At 43.1% G+C, this 23,733-nt stretch overlaps 2 protein-coding genes across 2 annotated transcripts; one reads left to right on the top strand and one right to left on the bottom strand.

The window, feature by feature from the left end:
• Nucleotides 1–4,543: 4,543 nt before the first annotated feature.
• On the top strand, nucleotides 4,544–7,640 carry LOC136533313 (chloroplast envelope quinone oxidoreductase homolog). Its single transcript, XM_066525875.1, has 4 exons — nucleotides 4,544–4,791; nucleotides 5,656–5,797; nucleotides 6,248–6,339; nucleotides 6,580–7,640. Exons 1-4 carry the CDS (start codon nucleotides 4,696–4,698, stop codon nucleotides 7,270–7,272), a joined length of 1,023 nt encoding a protein of 340 aa, XP_066381972.1. The 5' UTR covers nucleotides 4,544–4,695; the 3' UTR covers nucleotides 7,273–7,640.
• A 980-nt stretch (nucleotides 7,641–8,620) lies between these two features.
• On the bottom strand, nucleotides 8,621–13,146 carry LOC136533307 (nuclear transport factor 2-like). The gene is made up of 9 exons (XM_066525871.1): nucleotides 12,892–13,146; nucleotides 12,632–12,775; nucleotides 12,137–12,491; nucleotides 11,810–12,045; nucleotides 11,102–11,261; nucleotides 10,899–11,020; nucleotides 10,733–10,798; nucleotides 9,631–9,697; nucleotides 8,621–9,205 (listed from the first exon to the last, which is right to left on the bottom strand). The coding sequence occupies exons 1-9, from the start codon at nucleotides 12,970–12,972 to the stop codon at nucleotides 8,943–8,945; spliced, it is 1,494 nt and encodes a 497-aa protein (XP_066381968.1). The 5' UTR covers nucleotides 12,973–13,146; the 3' UTR covers nucleotides 8,621–8,942.
• Between the last annotated feature and the right edge of the window lie 10,587 nt (nucleotides 13,147–23,733).

Here is a 23,733-nt window from a genome sequence, read left to right as displayed (position 1 = left end):
TGTGACTTTTTTTTTCCAATTGTACAGTATTGTGCAGTTTTGCTGGATACCCAAGGGCTTACTAGTATTCCAAGCAGCATCTATTGGTCCCACACCTGAACTGATATAAATATTCAGACACTCAAGTGTTACAAATGTTCTTCTGGTTCTGGTGTGTTCTGTTCAGACGTCACATGTTTGATCATTGAAAGACTCCCAAATTTTTGTTTTTCCAAGCTATTTCTTGCTACTTCGCAACTTGGACCTTTGCAACTCTTACACAAACGATAGGTGATTCCTTTCATAGTCTCTTATTGATAGGACTATGCCCTACCGGAGTTGCTGCGAAGGTTGTAGGGATGGAAGAGCGGAGGGCGAGGCTTAGGGAAGCGGCGGCGGGTTGGCGCCATGGTGACCACAGCGCAAGAAGGAAGAGGAGGTGCGGCTAGGGCTCCCAAGGAAAGTCGACAACAATTATGTTGCTTCTGTTTAATTCCAATCCCAATTATTTACAGAGTCTTTATCCTCTCTAGGATCCTATAATTAAGAAATAAATACCATAAATAGCTAATAATAATAATATAGGCTCTTAGCCCCTATAGCCGGCGTCCTCCTCTAGCCACTAATGGACCTGCGCCTATTATAGTAGACGCCGGTCATAACACTTATACCTTTGAAATGGTTTGATTTTTGTCCATTGTACTTAGATATACGCAAGTGTTATTTTCAGTTATGAACCAGCCAGCCATGAAGAAACTACTATTTAGCAAGCTCAATAAACCAACTGCAGGATCAGCAGGCCCAACTGCTGAAGATTCTTCACGTAACGTCGATGGGCATAAACATCTTCCACCAGAGAGAAGAGAAGCATCTGATTCTAGCGTTGATCAGGTCAGGGATCAGCCCGATGAGAAATCAGAAAAAGGCAATTAAATGTGTATGCAATCCTAACTCAGTCCTAACCACCAACCAGTAGCCTCCTGCCATAGCCGCAATCTAGTATTCAGTTCAGAATTAGAATGGACCCCAACTCTTCACCCCTCTTTTATTCTTCCTGGAGTTATGCAGCAAATAACACCTTCATATTATGTAGTTTGATATTCGCAAGTCATAAATGCTGGCTGCTTAGTAGTGCTGTTTGCAGGCGTTTGATTTTTGTTTTAGTGAAGAGCTTGTGAGGACTTAGAGGAGTTTTGTTTTGCACTTGTCATTTAGGCTGGTATCCCCAGCAGACCTTATTTTAAGCTTTCTATAAAAGCTGGGCCGAGGCCTTTGGTCTAAAAATATTCGCAGGCGATGCTTTGGTTGTTCGCATTGATTCATTGATATCTTAAGAGTGTTTGACACAGTGATGGATTAAAGAAGTCGCCCGTGTGAGTAAAATTCTCGTGCAACTTTGTATCTCGTATCTTCGTGCCGTATCGCAGGACTGATTGGATGTTATTAGTCCATATGCATATTTCGTCACCTGCACGATGTACAAAAGTGGTGCGCATATACAGAATCGGCTCAGCCAGCGCCCAGAGATACCCGGGCATGTGTGCATGGTAATAATTTAGAGAAAAAAATCTAAGAGTATTCTTCGTGACTACGTTGTGCCTTTTTTCTGGATTATTTTGCTTTCTTTACTTTGCGCGGATAACTGAAGGAATTCCATTTCATGCAGTAAATAATTCCTGTGCGCTAGATCTTCTTAATCATTATTCATTAATAGTGTGTTTAGTCTAAGGATTAGCTTCATCAGTATAAGGCGTGTTTGGAACCGCGCTCGATGCGGTGGTGGCGAAAAGAAGCAAAGAATTGCACCAAAAATGTCCCGTGGTGTGAACGATTCTTCTTACCACATACGGGCATTAGAACCGTGAAATAAACTAGCTCCTGTGTCTTCTGTGCCACGGCCCACGGTGCGATGACCGTGGTATCCATATTGCACCACACGGGCTGTGGTGGCGAAAAGAAGCAAAGAATTGTGTCAAATGTCCCGCGATGTGAAGATTCGTCTCATCATATACGACACTAGAACTGTACAATAAACTAGCTCCTGCGTTTTCTATGGCACGATGCGACCGCTGTGGTATCCATATTGCACCACACGATCTGCAACCGCAGTCCCAGACACACATAGGCTCACTTCTGTGTCTGCGTATCGTGGATAGGATGGGTGATGTCAGGCCAAGAGGGGAAGGAAAAACGAGGAGGTACCACCGGCGCCCCAGGGTATGCTCACGGTGGAGCAAATGCTGGCGCTCGACGAAGAATCCCGTCGTCGTCATGAGCAGTTGATGGAGATGATGCTCTAAAAATATTCACAAGGGATGCTTTCCTTGTTCGCATTGATTCATTGACTAGCAGATGCCCGTCTCTCAAAATTTTCGCCCATGTGTTGCTACGTGAGTCTTGAAATTTTCAATGCTATAGAGGAGCTCAAATTTTCGTCCGTGCGTTGCTATGACTCAAAATTTTCCATGCTGTAGGAGCATGAAAAAATTGAGGTCATCTGATAGTACAGTCCATCTAATCCTAGCAACATGTTTTTGAGCTATAAAGAATCACGGGCACCAATTTAATAGCGTCAAAACAACCATGCACATATTTGCTGTTTATTAGGTTTTCTTGAGTGTTAATTCATTTTCGTAACAATCACTAACCTAGTGTGCCCCATGCCACAAACATAGCATCAAACTGAAATGTACAATCCACAACCGATAGCATTTAATCAAGCAACAAAACACTAAACCCATAAAAGCATCCATGCCACGATTCCCCTTTTTTTTTTGCACAAATCAAATTCAATCTATAAGTGAACGTCCATTTTGTAGCTCCCGGAAAATCTGTAGCATCCAAGGTCTTACTAAGTACCAAATTGAATTTCTAGTAGATTGATATCATGCATATAAGAGAATAATATGGTGTTATCATCATTCTATCTGTCATAGCTTTTGCAATCACTCTTGCATCCAACTTTTGTCTATAGTAGCATTTGAACCTGACTAGCTTGACGATACCTAATGCAGTGATCGGTCATGTTCTTATGGGCATTTTATTGTACCACCAGGTAGCAGTCTCACATCATCAATTTCGATCGCTTGTCGGCCAAGAGCAATGCCTAGTAGAGAGCTGCCTGCCAATCTACCAACCAAACGTGTCTTATATGCCATAGAAGCTAAAGGTGGGTCAACATTAAAGAGTTGTTCTTGTATAATGAATACAAGCAATAATACCTCTCTAAAACACATAACACCAATCTCATCTCCTCTCTTCCTCTCCCTTTTATTTTCTCGTCTCCTTCCTTCTTTACCCTTCCTCAGTTTTTTGAATATGTTCATAAAGGTATATTTGTGGGTTCATTCATACAGATAAGCATATGTGTATACCCTCTGTCCGTTTTTAAGTGTCACTTTGGTATTCTTGTTGGTCAAACTCTTTTAAATTCCACTAGGTTTATAAAAAATATTAACGATATTTATATCTCCAAATAAGTTTATTATGAAAATAAATTTAACGATCTATCTAACGATACTATAATTATGTATCATAAATATGAATATTTCCTATATATATATTAGGTTAAATTTGAGTACGTTTGACATATTGGGAAGCGAGAACGACGGTTAAAAGAGGACGGACCGAGTATACTCTCTCTGTTCTAAAATAGAAGTCATTCTCAACTTTGATTATGCTTATAGAAAATGCGTGCAACAATTATATCTCAAATTAAGTTTATTATGAAAGTATATTTAATGATCTACGTAACAGTACTAATTATGTATTATAAATATTAATATTTTTATATATATTTGGTTAAAATAAAAAGCGTTCGACTTCTCGGGAAACGAAAATGACATCTATTTCGGGACAAGGGAGTATGTGAACATCTGTTCGTACTGCTGGGCTTGCAAAACCTGAAGTTTGGAGTTTGGGACTTTGATTTGAAGGCGAAGACATGACAAGGAGTGAACGAAACAACGTACAACCACTAATCCGTTTGTTTGCCGCCCAACGAAGCAACCTGGCGGCAGGCGATGCGTTGAACCTGGACGTGTACACATCGCACGCCGGAACCTGGCGGCACGCTCGGGCACCCGCACCCTTGCGTACGCACCGCGTCAAAACCAGGGCCTTGTTTAGATCACCCCAAAATTCTAAGTTTTCACTCTCTCTCCATCACATCAATTTTTAGCCACTTGCATGGAGCATTAAATGTAGGTAAAAAATAATTAATTGCACAGTTTAGTTGGAAATCACGAGATGAATCTTTTGAACTTAGTTGGTCCACGATTGGACAATATTTATCAAATAAGACGAAAGTGCTACTATTCATCAGTTTGAAATTTTCTTCAATCTAAGGCCCAGGTCACGCGAACCCTGACGGCGCCCGCCCGCGTCATCCTCCCCGTCCCGTGTGCATACCTTTCCCGCCGGGCCTTCTAGAAGTCACCAACACACCCGTCCGGTCCCGTCGCTTCGCGCCCCACAACAAATCACCAACACCACCACGGACTCTCAGATTCGGTGCGGCCATATATTCCTTTCGCCACCACGCGGCAGAGCCCAACCAGAAACAGAGAAGGCGTTAGGCGTGAACACCAAGAACACCCACGCGTTAGGCGTGAACACCGAGAAGAAGAAGCAAGCCAGCCAACAAACCGACTCCCTAATCGAGTCATTGTCCAGTTGTCCCCTCCCCTCTCGCCGGCGCTTCTCTTGCCTGCTCCGATGGCCGCTGCCGCCCCCACGAAGACGGCGAACATCCCCGCGACGATGCGGGCCGTGCAGTACGACGCCTGTGGCGGGGGCGCCACGGGACTCAAAGTAACCGGCTAACCGCACAGCAGTTCCAGTTTTTTTCCCCTCCCGCTACTTCCTCTACTGAAGGAAGGGGGAGGGGGCCATATTGCCCACGCATGGACTAGATTGGACTGTTGGTTAGCAAGCGCTAAGGACGACAAGTCAATTGTGGATTCAGCAGTCCATGAAACAATCGGTTTATATCTAATTAGTGTATGACTGACTTAGTGCAAGCGATTGGTTGTTTTAGGTCTAGATAGAAGTACCGGTTTGCTGTTGCCTAGTTGTTCTCTCTGTTCCCCTTGTTGTGGACTTGTGGCACTTGTCTTCTCCCTGTTCCCCTGGTTGGAAATTCCAGTCACTTGACCAGATTCCACTACGAACCTACGTGTCAGCCAACGTACAGTATTTTATCTCACAACGAATCAACTTTAGCCGGCTTATCAGCCGAACCGCGCGCACGCTACAGATAGTTCGAACTTTCTATATATAGTCTTTCTTGGCAAAAAGAGCACTGCAGATTTCCACTTGGTGTCTACTGCAGATTATCTTGCCCACAACTCCACAAGTGGTCATCAGGTCAGAGGAATGAAATTAATCTACGGGTACTGGGTGGTGTCAATTGGATGGCTGAGTGTTGACTGGTTCTGAATTTGGGTGACGCTCTGACTGATGAATGCTTTTTACACATACAGGAAAACTAATTTGATCTGGGGGATCTGGTCCTTTGCTCTAGTACTTTCTGTTGCAAGATTTTAGATTTTTCATATTGTTTTTTGGTTGAAAATATTGGTCGACAAAATATTCCTTGTGTTTTGAGAATCTTTCCTTTGTGAGGCAAAAAAAAAAAAAAACCAGCCCACTGATTTTCAAATGCCTCTAATGCAGCATGTGGAAGTTCCAGTCCCGTCAGCCAAAAAGAACGAGCTTCTATTGAAGCTGGAAGCAGCAAGCATCAATCCAGTGGACTGGAAGATACAGAAGGGGATGTTGCGGCCTTTCCTGCCTCGTAAATTGCCTTTTATCCCAGGTAATCATGCTTATTACTCATTCAATAGTAGTTGATTCTGACTACGATCAATAGTTGGCCATTTATATTTCATTTATGTGTTACGCCACTTTCCTTTACAAAACGATATGTGCTTGTTATCATACTGATGTTTATGCGTTTAACTTGGCCTGTGCCATACTATTTATGTCCTTAATCTTGTCTATCATCTTCTTCTTTTGATACTGTCTATCATCTTCTGATAACAGTTAATGATGACATGTATTTTAGGAATATTGGGTCATTTGCACATTGTTATGCTTGTATCCTAGAAACAAATAAGTCAGTTTATGTTTCACCTTATTTGTGCATATGCAGTATCCTGAACATAGAAATTTGCATCACACAAGAGATAACCGGGCAATGACTGTCATGCAATGCTCTGTCCAACTTCTCTAAGGTTGTTTCTGCTAATTCCAACATCTTCTGCAGTGACTGATGTGGCAGGAGTTGTGGCTGATGTTGGTCCAGGAATCAATGGATTCCAAGCCGGAGATCAAGTTGTTGCTATGCTGAACTCATTTGTAAGCACATGTTCTTGACTTCTTTTTGTGAACAACTTTATGTTATTTTGAGTATGAAGGCATCAACTCTGCGACATGCGGAACCTTGGTGATCTTTTGTAGTTCAAAGCTGTATGTTGGATTGCTAGAATTATTTGTAGTGCATCAGTCGACCTCCATATGTTGTGTTCAATGCGCTGATCATTTATTGGAAGGGATGTTCTGACTTGATGTTAACAACAATGTCCTCTGTTTTACCAGAATGGAGGTGGACTTGCGGAGTATGCTGTGGCATCAGAAAATCTGACCGTCAAGAGGCCTCCCGAGGTATCTGCTGCTGAAGGCGCAGGGCTGCCCATTGCTGCTGGTACTGCGCTCCAGGCGCTTAGGACCATCGGTGCCAAGTTTGACGGTACTGGCCAGCCCTTAAACGTTCTGATCACCGCAGCATCAGGTGGTGTCGGTCTCTACGCCGTGCAGCTCGCGAAACTGGCTGGTCTCCACATCACTGCTACCTGTGGCGCGCGTAACGTAGAGCTGGTGAAGAGCCTGGGCGCAGATGAGGTGCTTGACTACAGGACGCCAGAGGGTGCCAGCCTGCAGAGCCCCTCAGGTAAGAAGTACGATGGTGTCGTCCACTGCACTGTCGGGATCAGCTGGTCGACGTTCGAGCCTGTGCTAGCCACCACAGGGAGGGTGATAGACCTTACCCCAAACTTCACTGCCATCCTCAAATCGGCGCTGCACAAGGTGACCTTCGCCAAGAAGCTGCTGGTGCCGCTGCTCGTGTCACCCAACAAGGCGGACCTAGAGTTCCTGGTCGGGCTGCTGAAGGACGGCAACCTCAAGACGCTGATTGACTCAACGTTCCCACTGAGCGAGGTGAGCAAGGCGTGGGAGAAGAGCATCGAGGGCCATGTCACCGGAAAGATCATTGTCGAGATGGGAGGCTGATCTGGGATGCCTCTATTACCGACTTAGACTTGCAGGGAGAATATACTTAGTATGCTCAGATTCGGAGTACTACAGCATGTTCGCTTGCTCGTAAACGATCGTAAATTTCTAGCCGGGAACAGTGTTTTTCTCTCACACCAAACCAGCCAACAGTAAATAATCCACGATCATTTACGGCCTCCCGAACAGGCTGCTAGTGTCTAAGTTTGGTCGTCGTACAAATTATTCGTGGGGTGAACCAGTTTATAGGCTTGTTTTTCTTTTGTTTTCAACTATGAACTTAGCTTCTTGTACAGTTTAGGGGTTTATGGATTTGCATGATTGATCAGCAAAGTCGCATTGTAATTACATGTTTGGGAGTTGCTATATTTCTGCTTGAATTTTTAGCAATTTTCAGACAACAATCTCACAGAAACTAGTACAACTGAAAAGACAGCTCATAAGAGAATTTATATTTTTCTTTCTATAGACAATCAATGACAAAGTTACATGCTAGTCTACCAAGTAGCGTTTTTTATGTGAATGCTGGCAACTGTGTAGAAATCCTAACAGTACAAATCTATCTCGTTTGTTTCTTGTGACTCGACTGTCAACATAGTTGCCGGTTTACTCTCTATAGGAAATTTCTCACTGCTTAGTGCTTACACTAACTCAAATTAACACATCTGATGTGTTGTAGTTATATTGCATCGATGACACATATTTAGAAACTTAAGAACTGTCCTAGTCTAGTGGCCACCTGATGTGTTATAGTTATACTACATTGATGAGAAACTTAAGAACTATCCTAATCTAGTAGTGGCCAAGGAAAACGTTGCAGGTATAGATATACACTTACATGCAGGCATGGAGCTATTCTCTTGATAAAAATACATCAAACAAGGGCTTGAAAAATTAGAACAAAGGAGCTCAAAATCAAGAAAAGCATTGCACAATCCAAAATAGTAGATGCTTACAGAGCGATACATATTTGCACCCTAGTAAGAGAAGGGCGCAAACACAAGGCATGTTGGGCTGGACGTATTTCACAAGAAAGTTTTGTTCGCCCCAAAACAGTTTCAAAGCACAGATTAGGGGTATTTCCTATTTAAGTTTTGAAATTTAATACAAAATTTCAATTAAAAAACTCAATTTTACAAGCAAATAGAGCTCAGCCAAACGGAAGACATTCCGACTGTACAAGATTCCAATATTCCAACTGTTTTCCAAGCCTTTCCACCTAGGAATATGGCACGGAATGTAGCTGCTGACAAGAGGTGGCATAAAAGGAACAGACATTTCCCAGGGCATTGGCATATTCCAGAAACAAGAAAAATATCTCACTCATACCATAACTTATTCCACGACAGCCAATAAAATAAAATACTATAAATTGCTGGCACCTCAAATCAACCTCTATAATTTGGCAATAAGTAACAAAGGGAAAACACAAATCAGCTGCTCGCCGAAGCCAGTCATACTAGGACATCTCAACAGACGTATATTCTACAATTAGTAACCGATATCACCACTGCTTTGCCTTGCCACAAAACAAGGAAGCATCAATTTATGACCTGACTTTTGTTGATTATCCTCACATAAACTTGAATCCCCCATACCCACCACTCTTTTGGTCAACCATGATGGTGGCTATAAAACTCAACTATTACCGACTCATAGCTACCAAGAACTCACTTTGCGACAGCAGTGGCGGCAGATGGTGCCCGGGCACCACGACCACTGGCTGTACCAGAGTGGTCGACCCGCTGGTAGCCGACGTCACCTCCACGTGATGAGCCACCCCTGCCACCACCTCGGCCTCCATAATCAGATCGATAACTGAACTCGCCCCTTCCGTACCCTCGGCCTCCATTGTATGTACCACGGCCTCTAATGCCTTCACCTCGGAAGTTGCCACCTCTACCCGGTGGAAACCTTCCTCCCCTGCTACCACCTGAAGCCAGAAAATGATGACCATCAGTTTAAATGATAAAGACAACAAAAAAAAAGGTGAAAGGCAAGCTGTCTATCATGACCAAGAAAAATGCACATGCATGATTTTACGCCTGAACTTATCTTGTTATTTTCCAGGTCATTTGTGCTTCAGAAATGACACTTTTCCATAGACAACCAAAATAATAAGTTAATACTCTATAATCATTTTGTCTGATGATTTTCTAGGTACTACCATGAACTAAAAGTAACACTTTACAGTCTTCACCTGCATCCTAAAATGCAACCTGTCACAGCCATGCTTTTGTTTACCACTATTGTCAGAAACAAATACATATCCTTTCCCAAAATAAACAAACTGGCATTGCACAACTAGTAACTATTATTTTAGGTAGAAAATAATGGCAAAGGATTTTATGGACTTGCCACGAGAACCAGTAGTTCTTTTCTCTTCAACATAACATTGCCGTCCACCAATAGTAACAGGAGAAGCCTGCAATCAAGAATTATTATCAGATAAAGAAATATCAATTATAATAGGCCCATAGGCCTATCATTCAAGTAGGCAGCACTTGTTGGAGCAGTTGTATAAGATACTCCATTAGAAAAACATAACTATTGCATTCATGTTCAAAAAGAAGTTACACAACCCCCTAGAACACCATAGTACCATAACAGATGACCAGACCCAAAACCACACAACTGAGCAGAAGGAATCAAGAAAACAATCAAAACGTAGTGGGTAATCGAGGTTTGTGGATGGGTGAGGGTGTGATGCTCTGTGCAAGACGAGAAAGATATCCAGACAGGGAAAAAAATATAGCTGATTTCAAATTTAAGAATCTATCAGTTGTTAACTAGACAAAGCACTGGAGGGTAACAAGAAAGCGAAAACAAATTAGTTCACTGGTGGCGTTCCAACAGCATCTTCATGCCAAAACAGCAGACAAGGGTCATCAGTAAAAAGCCATGGGCTAAGGCTATGACCAAGAGAATAAACAAAACAATAGTGGGTCTGGATCGCTCTATAGTTTGATACACAATGTTCTTTGAGGGCGCTTGATGTGATCCAACCCAAACGAAGCATGCCAATCTAATCCCCTGTGATACTACTATAACAAGAACTTGCCACAGAAACTATAATTCAGAAATAAGTGCCATCATCCAACACAGTGCACAATCGATTAGCAGAAGTATGATAAATGCCTGTAAGTATAAAAGTTAAGTAGCTCAAAGAAAAACTGTGCTCTTTTGTGTTTTCTGCCAAAGATTGATTAATGACTTACAGAAACTAAACCCACAATATACCAATATACCACCTAGCTTATCTACTGGAACACCACTTGAGTGATACAAAATTGTTTACTCCAAGTAAACTAAACTCACTAGTTACACAAACCTTATGGTTATGGAATGGCCCAACAGTCATTGAAAAGAAACTGACATGAGAACAGGGCGTGCATAAAATTAGATTAACTACCTATACCTCATATCATAAAGCAACCTGAGAAAAATGTAAGGTTAATACCTCTATTGCAGTTTGAACTGCACTGGCATCCTCAAATTCTACAAAGCCATAACAAAACCCTTGGATCTGTGTTTACTCAACAGAAACACAAAGACAAATTAGAGAGTTAGACTCACTGAAGGCTCTTAATTTTTTTGAGAACAAAAATGAGAAGAAAAGCAAGTACCTTGTTGCTTCTAACTTGGATGCCTTCATGTTTAATGGCGCCAAATCTCTTGAATTCTTCCTCTAATTGTTGTGGTGTGGCATTTAATGGCAGACCTCGCACATATATGGCATGTGCATCAACTTTGAAGATGATTGTAAAGCATGTGAGATGGCGCCAACTGAAATCAAAGTTTTATCTCCAAATTTGGGTTTGGATAATACCTTCTGGATCTTGAAAGCTGCTGCTCTGAGGATTAGGGGTGAAAGCTGGAGCATCGGCAACCGGAGCGGGGGCAGGAGAGGCTTGCTTCTCTGTTTTCGGGGGTGCAGGTCTGGATGGAACTGCAGGTGCTGGTGGTCGATATTCTTTCATGACTTTTACCTGGAGCATATAACAAAATGTCATAATAATGGTAACAACAGAAAAACATAAATGGCATGAAAAATAGACTCATAAGATGCTATACAGGTAACAACCAACAACAACAACAACAACAAAGCCTCAGAATTTCTTCACCAGAAGGCAACAACTCCATTACAAGTAAAACAATACAGCCACAAGAATCAACATGAAAATAACCAAATTTTCATTCATGTTCCCAACCAAAAAGTTACTTAATGCAGCAATGTTGGGAATTGTTCAACAGATCACTTAGTGCAGCATTGACACTAAGAACTGAAGTTTCACAACATTTAAGCTTCCGGTTACAGACAATGTTGGGAATATGGCAAAATCATCTCTATTGCTAACCCAAATTCACTATAATGATACAAAATATAATAAGAAATCCCAAAAAAAATTGAAAAAACTTTTTTGCCTTGTACGACCAGATATAAGATTGTCAGAAATGCATGCACAAATTAAGGTACTGATTTTATTCCGTGATGTTGAGCATGATACAAGAAAATGAATGGCTTTTGAAAACCTACAATTGAAGCATATGACTTCTTTGGTGCCTCCTCCAGTGGTACAGGGGGAGATGAAATTGGTGGAGCGACTGCTACATTATTCGGCACTTCATTTATGACCTCAGGAACCGGTGTTTCCTCAACAACAGGATTCTCCACATCATTTGGCAGGTTACAAACATCCTCCCCGTTCAGAACTTCCTCCTTTGGATTAAGTGCAGGCTCAGCCACCTGGCACTCGGGCTGAGGCGAAGCATCTACAAACAGACAGAGAAAGAAAAGTGGTTCAAACACATGATTAAGATCACAGCAACAAAACAGTTTCAAAGATGTTATAGTGCTACACACCCCGAGGAACGGTCACTGTGTCCCCTCCGACAGTGCCGTTGGCCAGGATAGGAGCAGGGGTGGCGGTGTCCACATCCGCAGCAATCTCCGGTGCCAGCTGCTGCGGCGGCGGCTGCTCGGCCCCCTCGTCCCCTCCCCCCTCCCCAACGTAGCGCAGTATGTCGTTGAGAACGAAGTAGCCCTTCTCCTGCGGCGCAAGGAAGAAGGACTGCACGAACTCGCGGCTGACGCCGTTCCTCCCCGTAAGGTGGCCCATGACGAGCACGGTGACGCCGCCACAGAGCGATTCCTGCGCGTCCACCGCCTTGATCTCCGCCCGGTCGATGCCCATGGACACGATCTTCTCGTTAATCGCCTGCACAACCAGACGCGCGCGCGCGCACACAAATCAGAGGCACACCAAAACCCCCCCTCCATTGCGGTGAGAATTAGGCCTGGGGGCGCCAGATCTGGGCTGCGGGAGAGTAAGAGAGGCGGCGTGGGCGAGGAACTTACGCCCATGGTGGTGACCGTGTCCAGGCCGTCGGCGCCGGTGCCGGCGGGGCGCCCGAGGCGGCTGGCCTCCTGGTAGAAGCGGTAGACGAGCTCCGGCGACTGGTGCAGGATGTTGTAGTACTGATGCACAAAGGCGTTGCCCACCTGCGCAGAACAAGAGGAGGGCCGCCACGGAGCACGGCGCACGAATCGAGTCAGCGCGGATCCAGCGGGCGAGCCCGGCCCCGGGGGCGGGCGGATCGGGGGCACGGTGAGCTTACCACTTGCGCCGGCGGCGGCGATCCGGACGCCGCGGCGGCTGGGGCAGCGGCTGCGACGGGAGGCGGCGGCGGCGACGCCATCTTGGGAGGTCGAGGGGTTAGGGTTTTAGGAGGAAGTGGGGCGGGGGGCGAAATGGGCAGGTCGGGACTCGGGAGAAAGGCGGAGAGGAGGCGGGGGTTTGTCTCTGGTGTCTCTTTTCCCGCAAAGCTGGCGAGAGGAAACACAGAGCGAGAGGGAAAGGGTGGTGGCGGCGGCGGCGGCGGCGGGGGTTATACGGGTACGGGCTGGGGGCAGTGGCACGTGCGAGCCAAGCGCGCGTGAGGGACCGTGGGCCGTGGGCCGTGGCCCGTGGGACGTTGGGCGTTGGGACTCGGGGGCGCGGAGGCTGAACGGCCGTGATGGGACGGGAAGGACGGCGCGGGTGGGTGCGTGGGTGATGCGGCACGCGCGCGTTTTCACCGTGGTTTTCAGTCGGCTTGAGTATTTCCACCGATCGGCTGCAGGTCGCGCAACGGCGCAGGAGGTGGCTCCGCATTGGTGGAGATAAGGGAGATATTTTATGATTGGATATCAACATCGTAAATATATTATTTAAGTTTTCGAATTTGAGTACGATATTATATATTGAATATCCGTGAAAGCGGATCAATAATCACGCAATAATTAGATTCACTGATCAATCCTAATACATATAGGACTTGCCATCGAGAGCAAGCGAACCTGGCCGAGCATACGTCGCCTCTATGCGTGCATGGGCTTGTAGCAATTAGGCCCAATGACATGATTACAAGATGCTAACCGAAAGGCCTAATAAACCTATCTAACACTGTAACACCTCTGGTGTTTTAAACCCTAAAATATGCCATGTCATCATATGCATTGCACATTATTTTTGTGTTAGTGAAAATTTTGATATGCATTCACTAAAACAAGTTTATTTTTATGATGATATGTGTTGACTTGTGTGGATGAATCAATTTCAAAACCTTTGTATTGAATTGGAATTCCGAAAACCCTAATTTCCAGCGTTTAATTCTACCCTGGAAAATCTAATTCAAAATCTAAGTATATTTTGGGGTTGAGCCTAAAAGAGAAAGTGTAGAGCTTGTCATTTTGTACAAAGTTGGTTTTTGGAGTTTTCAAAGTTGTTATATAATTTTTTAAGTAATTTGAAAAGGGATAAATTCTTAAAGTGTCCCCTTTTGATTTTAAACTTGCATTTTAAAATGTAGACATAATTTGAGTATGGTTGTTAAAGCAAAGTTGTAGAACTTTGAATTTGGAGCAACTTTTATTTTTGAGTTACCATACAAATTTGAGAGTAATTTGAAAAATGGATCGAGTGGCAATTCGGTAAATATAGTGAACAGTGCAGCATTCCGAAACCTCACCGTCGGTGAGCTTCCGACGTCTTCCAGGCGCGCCCATGGCCACCTCCGGCTTCGCGCTGGCATGGGAAGGCTGCTGCGTGGCTTCTCCGTGCTTCCTGGCCGCGATATAAAGCCTACGTCGTCGCCGTTCTCCTCCGTTTCCTCTCCTCTGTTTTTCCCGTCGTCGCCGCTCAGCTCCGTCGAGCTCGTGCCGTCGCCGTAGCGCCCTCCCGGTCTCAGCAAAGCATACCACAACTCCGCCTACTCCTTGCGAACCAAGCCAACCTGTCCTAGACGCTTGATTTCGCCGACAAACGCTACGCATCGCCTTTCTTCCTCGTGGCCGGCAGTATCGCCGTCGAGTTCGCTTCACAGTGGCCACCACTCTACGGTGCGTCTCTGCCCTTGCTACGCATAGCTCCAGCTTCACCGTGTTGCCGTGATGCTCTGTGTCTTGTTGGATGACCTTTTCATCCACTGCAGCCACCGGAACGCCGCCGTCGATGACAGCTTGCACCGCCGTGTCTGCGGTGATCGACGACAAGCCTTTCTGTTGCTCCTTCGGTTCAGCCATCAGCTCGAGCGTGTTTGGGGTGAGCTGCTGAGTCTTCCCAAGCATTTTGTTTAACTGCTACCGGCCTCACTTTGCTGGTGTAGCGCAGCCGCACCGCCGTGTCCGCCATGGCCAGCGTCGAGCTCGGTTTGAGTAGTGATTGGTGCATTTAGTGCCACCAATAGGTGCGCCTTGCCGTGGTGATCACGCCGGTACCTCGGTCGTGGCCGAAGACCTCACCGTCGACGAGAAACCACCGGTCAGAGGGCTCGCCACCGTGGTCAGCGCGGGCTGACAGTGGGGTCACCCTGTCAGTGACTGTTGAAGTAAAAATGGATTTTTCTATTTTGCAGAATTGGTTAAATAGTGCTATGATTTGTTTATTTTGTGTAGAATTAAATAGAGCTCCAAAAATTATGAAAATTTTTGTGTGACCTCTTTGAGATGTAAAATATTTAGGAAAAATATTAAATGTTGCTTTTCAGTATATTTTGAATGTGATAAAAAATGCTCAAATTAATTAATAAATAGGTTTCCATGATTTTTCTAGGCTTAAATAATTATCCAAAAATTATGAAAATTATTTTGCCACTTAGTTATAATGTGATGAGTCTTCATAAAAATTTTGAGCTCATTTGGAGAAAGTTGATTTATTTCATAATTATTAATTAGTTATTAATTAATAAAAACAAATAGTAAACCCTAATGATTTAGGTTTTGTTTGAATTTGGGATTGAGTGATGACCTTGGGTCATTAGCATATAATGATCCTTAGCAATTAAAGTAAGTGTTTGAGTTTATGAAAAGGTTTAGTTAGTCGTAGGTTTGCAACTGTACCGCGAAGGAAAGTTATATTCAAGTTATTAACTTTTGCATCCATCGTCAAGCATCATGTTTTATATCTCGCATCATTTTAAACATGGCATTGTTACTATGTGTAGTGAACGAAAGTGAGAACGTGGTAGTCAACCAAGTTGTTCAGGAAGTTAATCCACCTATTGAGGTCGGGTTTGATATCTGTGGAACATCTCTGGAACCTGACTATTCCGACAATCAAGGCAAGCCCCGGATGCATTTAAACCTACCTTTTGTTTTACAAATTTATATCGCTTTTGTTTTTAAATACTGCATTAAGTGATTAGGAGTTGAGTGGAAACCTAATTGGTGCATTACCAACCTTGTTTTTCCATATCAACCTTGTTACCAGCTTCAATTCGAGAATGCCTAATTATGCTTAGCCATGCTTAGACCGATAGAAGTCGGGTGATTACCTGTCACCTGCGAGATATAAATGGATTTTTGGATACGATTGGTTATTTATGTTATCATGAGATATAATCATGTGGAGCAATAAATCTAGACCGGGCGAACTCGGTGTATGAGAGCCACAAGACATGGAGGTCTTGTGAGCGGGTTCTTTCCGCCTGTGTCGATTAAGAACCGTCTGTTGTTGAATTGCATGAGGTGAGACTTTGTAGTACTAGCCACATACTCTGGTAAGCCTTCACTTGGCTATTCTATTACGAGAATGGCTACTCGCGCACTGGGAGTGGAGAGATGGCGGGAGTAGCGTGTACCCACGTGGCAATGGGCTAGATTGGTGGAGTACTGTGCTCTCGGGTGGCACGGACCCGTTCTTGTTTTAGAGGACCTGAGGGTAGGTTGGTATATGTAGGTCAGGGACCTACATATGTCATGTGGTTGGGAATCCCCAGCTGGGTTATAATCGGTTTGAATCGTCGTTGCTCCTCGGTTATGGAGACTCAACTCACTGTTCATCATCGTAGTTAATAAATGAAACTTGAGGAAGATTTGAGAAAGGGTTTGATATGAAGTTCATGATCTCAATGCGGATCATGGTAGTTTCATATATGATTTTGATAAGGGTTAATTGTTGAAAGAAAGAATCTTGTTAGAGAGCTTTTATACAAAAGAACCTTGTTTAATGCTAAAGCCTTACCTTGAATCCCCGAGCCTGCATTCCTGAGTCTTATCTATTGTTACTTCGGTTAAGTCTTGTTGAGTACTTTTGTACTCAGGGTTCTTTAACCCTTGTTGTAGGTGAGCCTCATGAGCAGGTCTGCCTTGGACCATGCTGCATGACGGTTGTTCAAATTGATGATGACAAGTAAATGTGTGGCCCTTGGGCAGGGTATTTTAATTGGGTGTTATGTTTTATGTTACTAAAGCTACTCCACTACTATGGTTTGTAATAATAATCGTACTTAGTTTGTAAGGTTTGAAACAACTGCTTTATAACTAAGTTATTGTAAGACTTCCGCTATTTCACTCTGATGTAAATTAATGAATAAACTGTTGTAATACTGCAATGACTCTGTAATGGATCCTACTCGGAAAAAAAATCATGGATGATTCGGGGTTCTCCGAGGACACCCGACAGTCTTCTTAAGTTACCAGGAACATATGCATAGTCGTCAGAAGTCATTGGACAGTGACAGGTGCATGTGGGCCCTATAATTTAGGAGGTTCTGCCACATAATGATATCAGAGCCACCATTACAAGGTTTTTGTAGTATTGTTTTACAAAACTTCAAAACGATTTGGGACAAATAAATTTAACATGTTAATTTGGTCCAAATTGCTTCTGACTTATCTTAATTCATTCTCGCCATTCCTTATTTGATTAAAAAGGCTTTGTATGGTGGAGTAGTAATCTTATTATGCCCTATATAACAAGAACTATTGTTTATGTACCATAGGAGCTTTGATGTTTAAGTTTCGTACGGACGATTCATGCATCATAATTAATCCACTTGTTACTTACTTGCCCTCTTAGTCTGGGTTGAGTAGTGTAATCCATCCTTGCTGCTCTTTAGACTTTTATCAGATCGTCTTACTATTTTGAAATCTTGCTTTCTATAGTATGGATCGTACCAAGGTAACACCCCGTAAGTTCGTTGGACCCAAAGGAGTTCCTCGTCACCAGCTTGCCCCTAGGAGTGACGGTGCTAGCAGTAGCAGCTTTAGGCCTGATCCCCAAGCTGAGATATAGAGGCTTTCAGTAGAATTAGCACAGGCTACTAGAGATAGGGCCTTAGATGCCATCCATGTGGGCAAGTTACAGGATCAATTGAGGTGTCTCACCACCGCTCATAAGAACTACGAGCGTATGTTAGTTTGTATGGTGGAAGGAAGAAATGAGGCTTGGCATAGAGAAGATGTAGCTAGAGCCCGAGCTCATGAGTTAGAGTTCTATGTAGAAGACTTAGAAGAATATTATACCAATCTGCATGAAGAAGTTCATAGGCTGAACAATCTCTTGGATCCAAATCATGAGCCTCAGGCAGATGCAATGGACCCAGGTGTCATCATAGCAGATGATGATGAACCGGAAGAGGAAGAAGAAGAAGACCCAGAAGAAATAGTGATGGTCAATGAAAGTGATAATGAAGGCGGAAATGTTTCTAGAATGGATACCGATCATGAGGTTTGAGGTGATCGAGGAGAAGAGTAGAGTTGTAAAATAGTGAGTTCTAGTCTAGTTGGGTAGTCTTGCTTAAGTGCGAACTTGTGTATAAATAAGTGAACCCAATGTAATGTGTTTGTAGTAAGCTCTTTTAATAGTTCAATAAATGTTTGTGTGTAAAAATTTGGTTTGTCATGAACAGATGTGTCGTACTTAGGGTTCGACTATTCCTGGTTCTTCACAAGACGAGGATGGTATTCCTGATCCCCCACCAGTTCCACCAAATTTGGCTGATGCTATCGCGGCACTGGTCAATGTGACAGTAGATAATGCTCGGTAGCTTCGGGAGTTAGCTCAAAGCAATCAAAATATGATGCAAGGGAACCGTGGTCGTAATTATCAAAGGCAAGAAGCTACATATGTTGACTTCACGGATACACGACCACCAGTATTTACCAAGGCTGACGAACCACTTGAAGCTGATGATTGGCTTCGTACCATGGAGTAGAAGTTTGACCTCATTCCATGCACTGAGTTCTAGAAGCCTTTTTTGCTACTGAAAGGTCCTAATATGGCTAGAGGGGGGGTGAATAGCCTATTTAAAAATCTACAAATCAACTAGAGCAATTTAATTAGTATGACAAATAGCGTAATGCAAACTTGCTCTAGCTCTACAAGGGTTGCAAGCCACCTATCCAACAATTCTAGTTGCAATGATTACTTAGGCACACAAACTTGCTACTCTAAAGAGCTCAACTAGATGAATATAAATAATAAAGCAAGCTCTCAATTCTAATTACACTAAAGAGCTTGTATCAACTAGTTTGCAAGAATGTAAATAAGTGAGTAGGATGATTATACCACCGTGTAGGGGATGAACCAATCACAAGATGAATATAAAACCAATCACCGGGAGAATATCAAATGGCAAGAGACAACCGATTTTTCTCCCGAGGTTCACGTGCTTGCCAACACGCTAGTCCCCGTTGTGTTGACCAACACTTGGTGGTTCAGCGGCTAAGAGGTGTTTCACAAACCTCGTCCACACGATAGGACACCGCAAGAACCGACCCACAAGTGAGGTAACTCAATAATATGAGCAATTTACTAGAGTTACCTTTCGGCGCTCCGCCGGGGAAGGTACAACTCCCCTTACAATCACCGGAGATGGCCACAAACAATCACCCACTCGTGCCAATCCTCCACCACTGCTCCAACCGTCTAGGTGGTGGCAACCACCAAGAGAAACAAGCGAAATCCACAGCGCAACACGAATACCAAGTGCCTCTAGATGCAATCACTCAAGCAATGCACTTGGATTCTCTCCCAATCTCACAATGATGATGGATCAATGATGGAGATGAGTGGGAGGGCTTTGGCTAACCTCACAAGGTTGCTATGTCAATGAAAATGTGCAAGAGTTATGAGCTTCAACTGACCATGGGGCTTAAATAGAAGCCCCCAAGCAATAGAGCCGTTATACCCCTTCACTAGGCATAACGCGGGCTGATCGGATGCTCCGGTCAGACTGATCGGACTCTCGACCCAGCGTCTAATCAACCGATGTAAGCCACATGTCATTGTCCATTCAACAGGAACCACCCCGATCGCAACGGCTAAGTAGCGACCGGACTCTCTGGTACAAGTGACCGGACGCTGGACCCCCAGCGTCCGGTCGTTTACAGTAAGGTTTCAAACCAGGTTTTCTTCGACCGGACGTGTCCGGTCCACCTCGACCGAACACACCTTAGTGTTCGGTGCAAAACCCTAGACACTGTGCTGACCCATCAGTTCAACCGGACCTAGACCTCCAGCGTTCGGTCAATTTAGACCCAGCGTCTGGTCAATAGACCGACACTGGCGTCTTTACTGCTACGCCTGACCGGACGTGCCGATCCACCCAAGACCAGCGTCCGGTCATAGTGAAGACAGTGAGACTGAGTTCATTTCTCCTCTATCTTCTTCACCCTTGCTCAAGTGTGCTAACCACTAGGTGTATCACCTTGTGCACATGTGTTAGCATATTTTCATAAACATTTTCAAGGGTGTTAGTACTCCACTAGATCCTAAATGCATATGCAATGAATTAGTGCATCTAGTGGCACTTTGATAACCACATTTCGATACGAGTTTCACTCCTCTTAATAGTATAGCTATCTATCCTAAATGTGATCACACTCGCTAAGTGTCTTGATCACCGAAACAAAATAGCTCCTACAATTTTACCTTTGCCTTGAGCCTTTTGTTTTTCTCTTTCTTCTTTTCCAAGTTTAAGCATTTGATCATCACCATGCCATCACCATTGTCATGATCTTCGCCATTGCTTCATCACTTGGAGTAGTGCTACCTATCTCATAATCACTTTTATAAACTAGGTTAGCACTTAAGGTTTCATCAATTAACCAAAACCAAACTAGAGCTTTCAATCTCCCCCTTTTTGGTAATTGATGACAACCCTTTCACAAAGATATGAATTGAGATTTAATTGAATTCATGTTGCTTGCCCAAGCATATCTACCATGTGTAAAAGAATATGGACAAGTTTCATGAACTCCAAATGGTAGTAATTGCTCCCCCTACATATGTGCTAAGAGTTTGGATTGTAGCTTGCACATATGCTTAGATAGGAAATATAGGAGTCAATTTCTACCAAATGATGCTAAGGTATAAGAAATGGACCTTTGAAGCGTGATACCAATCGGAGTGCACCAATATACCATCCTTAGCACCATTAGTAACTAAACATACACAAAAACTAGAATACCCCATGAGATCAACATTAAAAGCAGGGGTCTAGTTTTTATAATGTGAGCATGAGTCTAGTTACTTAGCCTATGCATGCTAGTTTTTCATTTCATCATTCAAACCTATAACTAGCATACACCACACAAGCATGGATATTGAAATTAAGAACTTGTAACATGCAATCAAATATATGAAATGTTCATTCAAATGCATCATACAAGTTTATGAGCTTGCTCCCCCTACTTGTGTGCTCAAAATTTTAATGGATCCCCTTCCTTTGTCACATCTCTCCCCTATCACTCCCTATCACTCATATCTTTGTTTCTCTTCCCCTTTGTCAACAATTAGCACAAAAGGTGAGCTCAAATTATAGATAGGTTGGGGTGAAACCATGTGAAATGAGGATCATTTTCCCAATTTGGTTCAATCTAGATTACTTGCAAAAGATATTTAACTCGGTTTGATCCAAGGACAAGCTTCTTCACACCTCCAAATAAGGGTTATCTTGTACCATGTTGAGTTAAACACTTATAGCTCATTTTCTAAATCAAACACTAGGTTTACAAGCCCATAAACACGTCATATGCTACCACTAGATCATTTCAAACATACAAGCAATAGTGGTACCATACAAGCATCAAATTCATTTGATTTTCATGAATGAGCCTAGGACATAATAGGAATGACTAGATACACTAAACAAGTCCTTAGCAATGAATGAATGACATGTCAATCAACTTTACCTTGCTTTGCTTGAAGGAGAGGCATGTCATATAGTGGAGGTGCATCAACATATATTGGAGAAATCAAGTATGTTCAATTCATTCCTTAGCTTGCAAAACCTCTTCTCATCAAGTGGCTTGGTGAATATGTCGGTAAGTTGATCTTCAGTGCCACACTCTCTATGCAAATGTCCCCTTTTTGTTGGTGATCTCTTATGAAGTGATGACAGACATCTATATGCTTTGTTCTTGAGTGTTGAACTGGGTTGTTGGTGAGCTTTACGGCACTTTCATTGTCACATAGCAATGGCACTTGCTTGAACTTGATTCCAAAGTCACTCAAAGTAGCCTTCATCCAAAATAATTGAGCACAACAACTACCGGCCGAAATGTACTCTGCTTCGGTGGTTGAAAGTGCTACACTATTTTGCTTCTTTGATGACCAAGACATAAGTGATCTTCCCAATAGTTGACATGTGCCCAATGTGCTCTTTCTCTCAACTTTGCATCCTGCATAATCGGAATCCGAATATCCAATCAACTCAAATCTTGCTCCTTTGGGATACCATAATCCAACATGTTGTGTATGCTTCAAGTATCTCAATATTCTCTTAGTTGCCTTCAAATGACTTTCTCTTGGTGAGGCTTGAAATCTAGCACACATGCATACACTAAACATCACATCCGGTCTTGATGCGGTCACATAAAGTAGGCTTCCAATCATAGACCGATACATCTTTTGATCCACCATGTTGCCACTAGCATCACTATCTAAGCTTCCACTTGTCCCCATTGGTGTACTAATAGCTTTACTCTCATCCATTTCAAACTTCTTGAGCATGTCCTTGATATACTTGCCTTGACTCACAAATGTGCCATTCTTCATTTGCTTGATTTGAAGACCAAGGAAGTAACTAAGCTCTCTAATCATAGACATCTCAAACTCACTTGCCATCATCTTGCCAAACTCCTCACAAAATTCTTGATTTGTTGATCCAAAGATGATATCATCAACATAGATTTGTATTATAAACAAGTCATTTCCAAGCTTCTTGGTGAAGAGAGTGGTGTCAACTTTTCCCATCTTGAATCCCTTAGAGAGTAGGAAATCCCTCAATCTCTCATACCATGCTCTAGGTGCTTGTTTCAATCCATACAAAACCTTTCTCAACTTGTAAACATGGTTGGTTTTCTTTTCATCTTCAAAACCGGGAGGTTGCTCGACATACACAAGTTCATTGATGTACCCATTTAGAAATGCACTCTTCACATCCATTTGGTACAACTTGATGTTGTGGGCACAAGCATAAGCTAGCAAGATCCTAATTGCTTCCAATCTTGCAACCAAGGCATATGTTTCTCCAAAGTCAAGACCTTCAACTTGAGTGTAACCTTGAGCTACTAATCTTGCTTTGTTCCTTATTACTATCCCATCTTGATCTTGCTTGTTCCGAAAGACCCACTTAGTTCCAATCACATTATGATCCTTAGGCCTCTCAACTAAATCCCATACATGGTTTCTTGTGAAGTTGTTTAGCTCTTCATGCATAGCATTGATCCAATCAACATCCCTTAAAGCTTCATTTATCTTCTTAGGTTCAATAGATGACACAAATGAGAAATGCTCACAAAATGAAGCCAATCTTGATCTTGTTTGCACACCTCTTATAATATCACCAATGATAGTGTCCAATGGATGATCTCTTGCAACATTGGTTGGTTGAAGCACTTGCACTTGATTGCTAGCATTTGATTGATCACTTGGTTGAGATGATGAACTAGCCATTTGTTGATCTTGCACATTGCCATTACTAGTGCTTGCTTGGACTTGATCATGAGAACCACTAGCTTGCACATTTGAGTTAGAGAGTACTTGATTCTTGTCATCTTCAACATCAATCACCTCTCTATGCCTTAACTCATCAATGCCCATGTTCTTCATTGCATTGACCAATTGAGTGCCTTTTACATCATCTAGATTCTCATCTTTCTCTTGGGAACCATTTGTTTCATCAAACTCCACA

This window comes from Miscanthus floridulus, unplaced genomic scaffold (genome assembly GCF_019320115.1).
Source record: "Miscanthus floridulus cultivar M001 unplaced genomic scaffold, ASM1932011v1 fs_848_4_5, whole genome shotgun sequence".
Taxonomy (NCBI): Eukaryota; Viridiplantae; Streptophyta; class Magnoliopsida; order Poales; family Poaceae; genus Miscanthus; species Miscanthus floridulus.
This window is presented reverse-complemented; position numbering and strand designations above follow the sequence as displayed.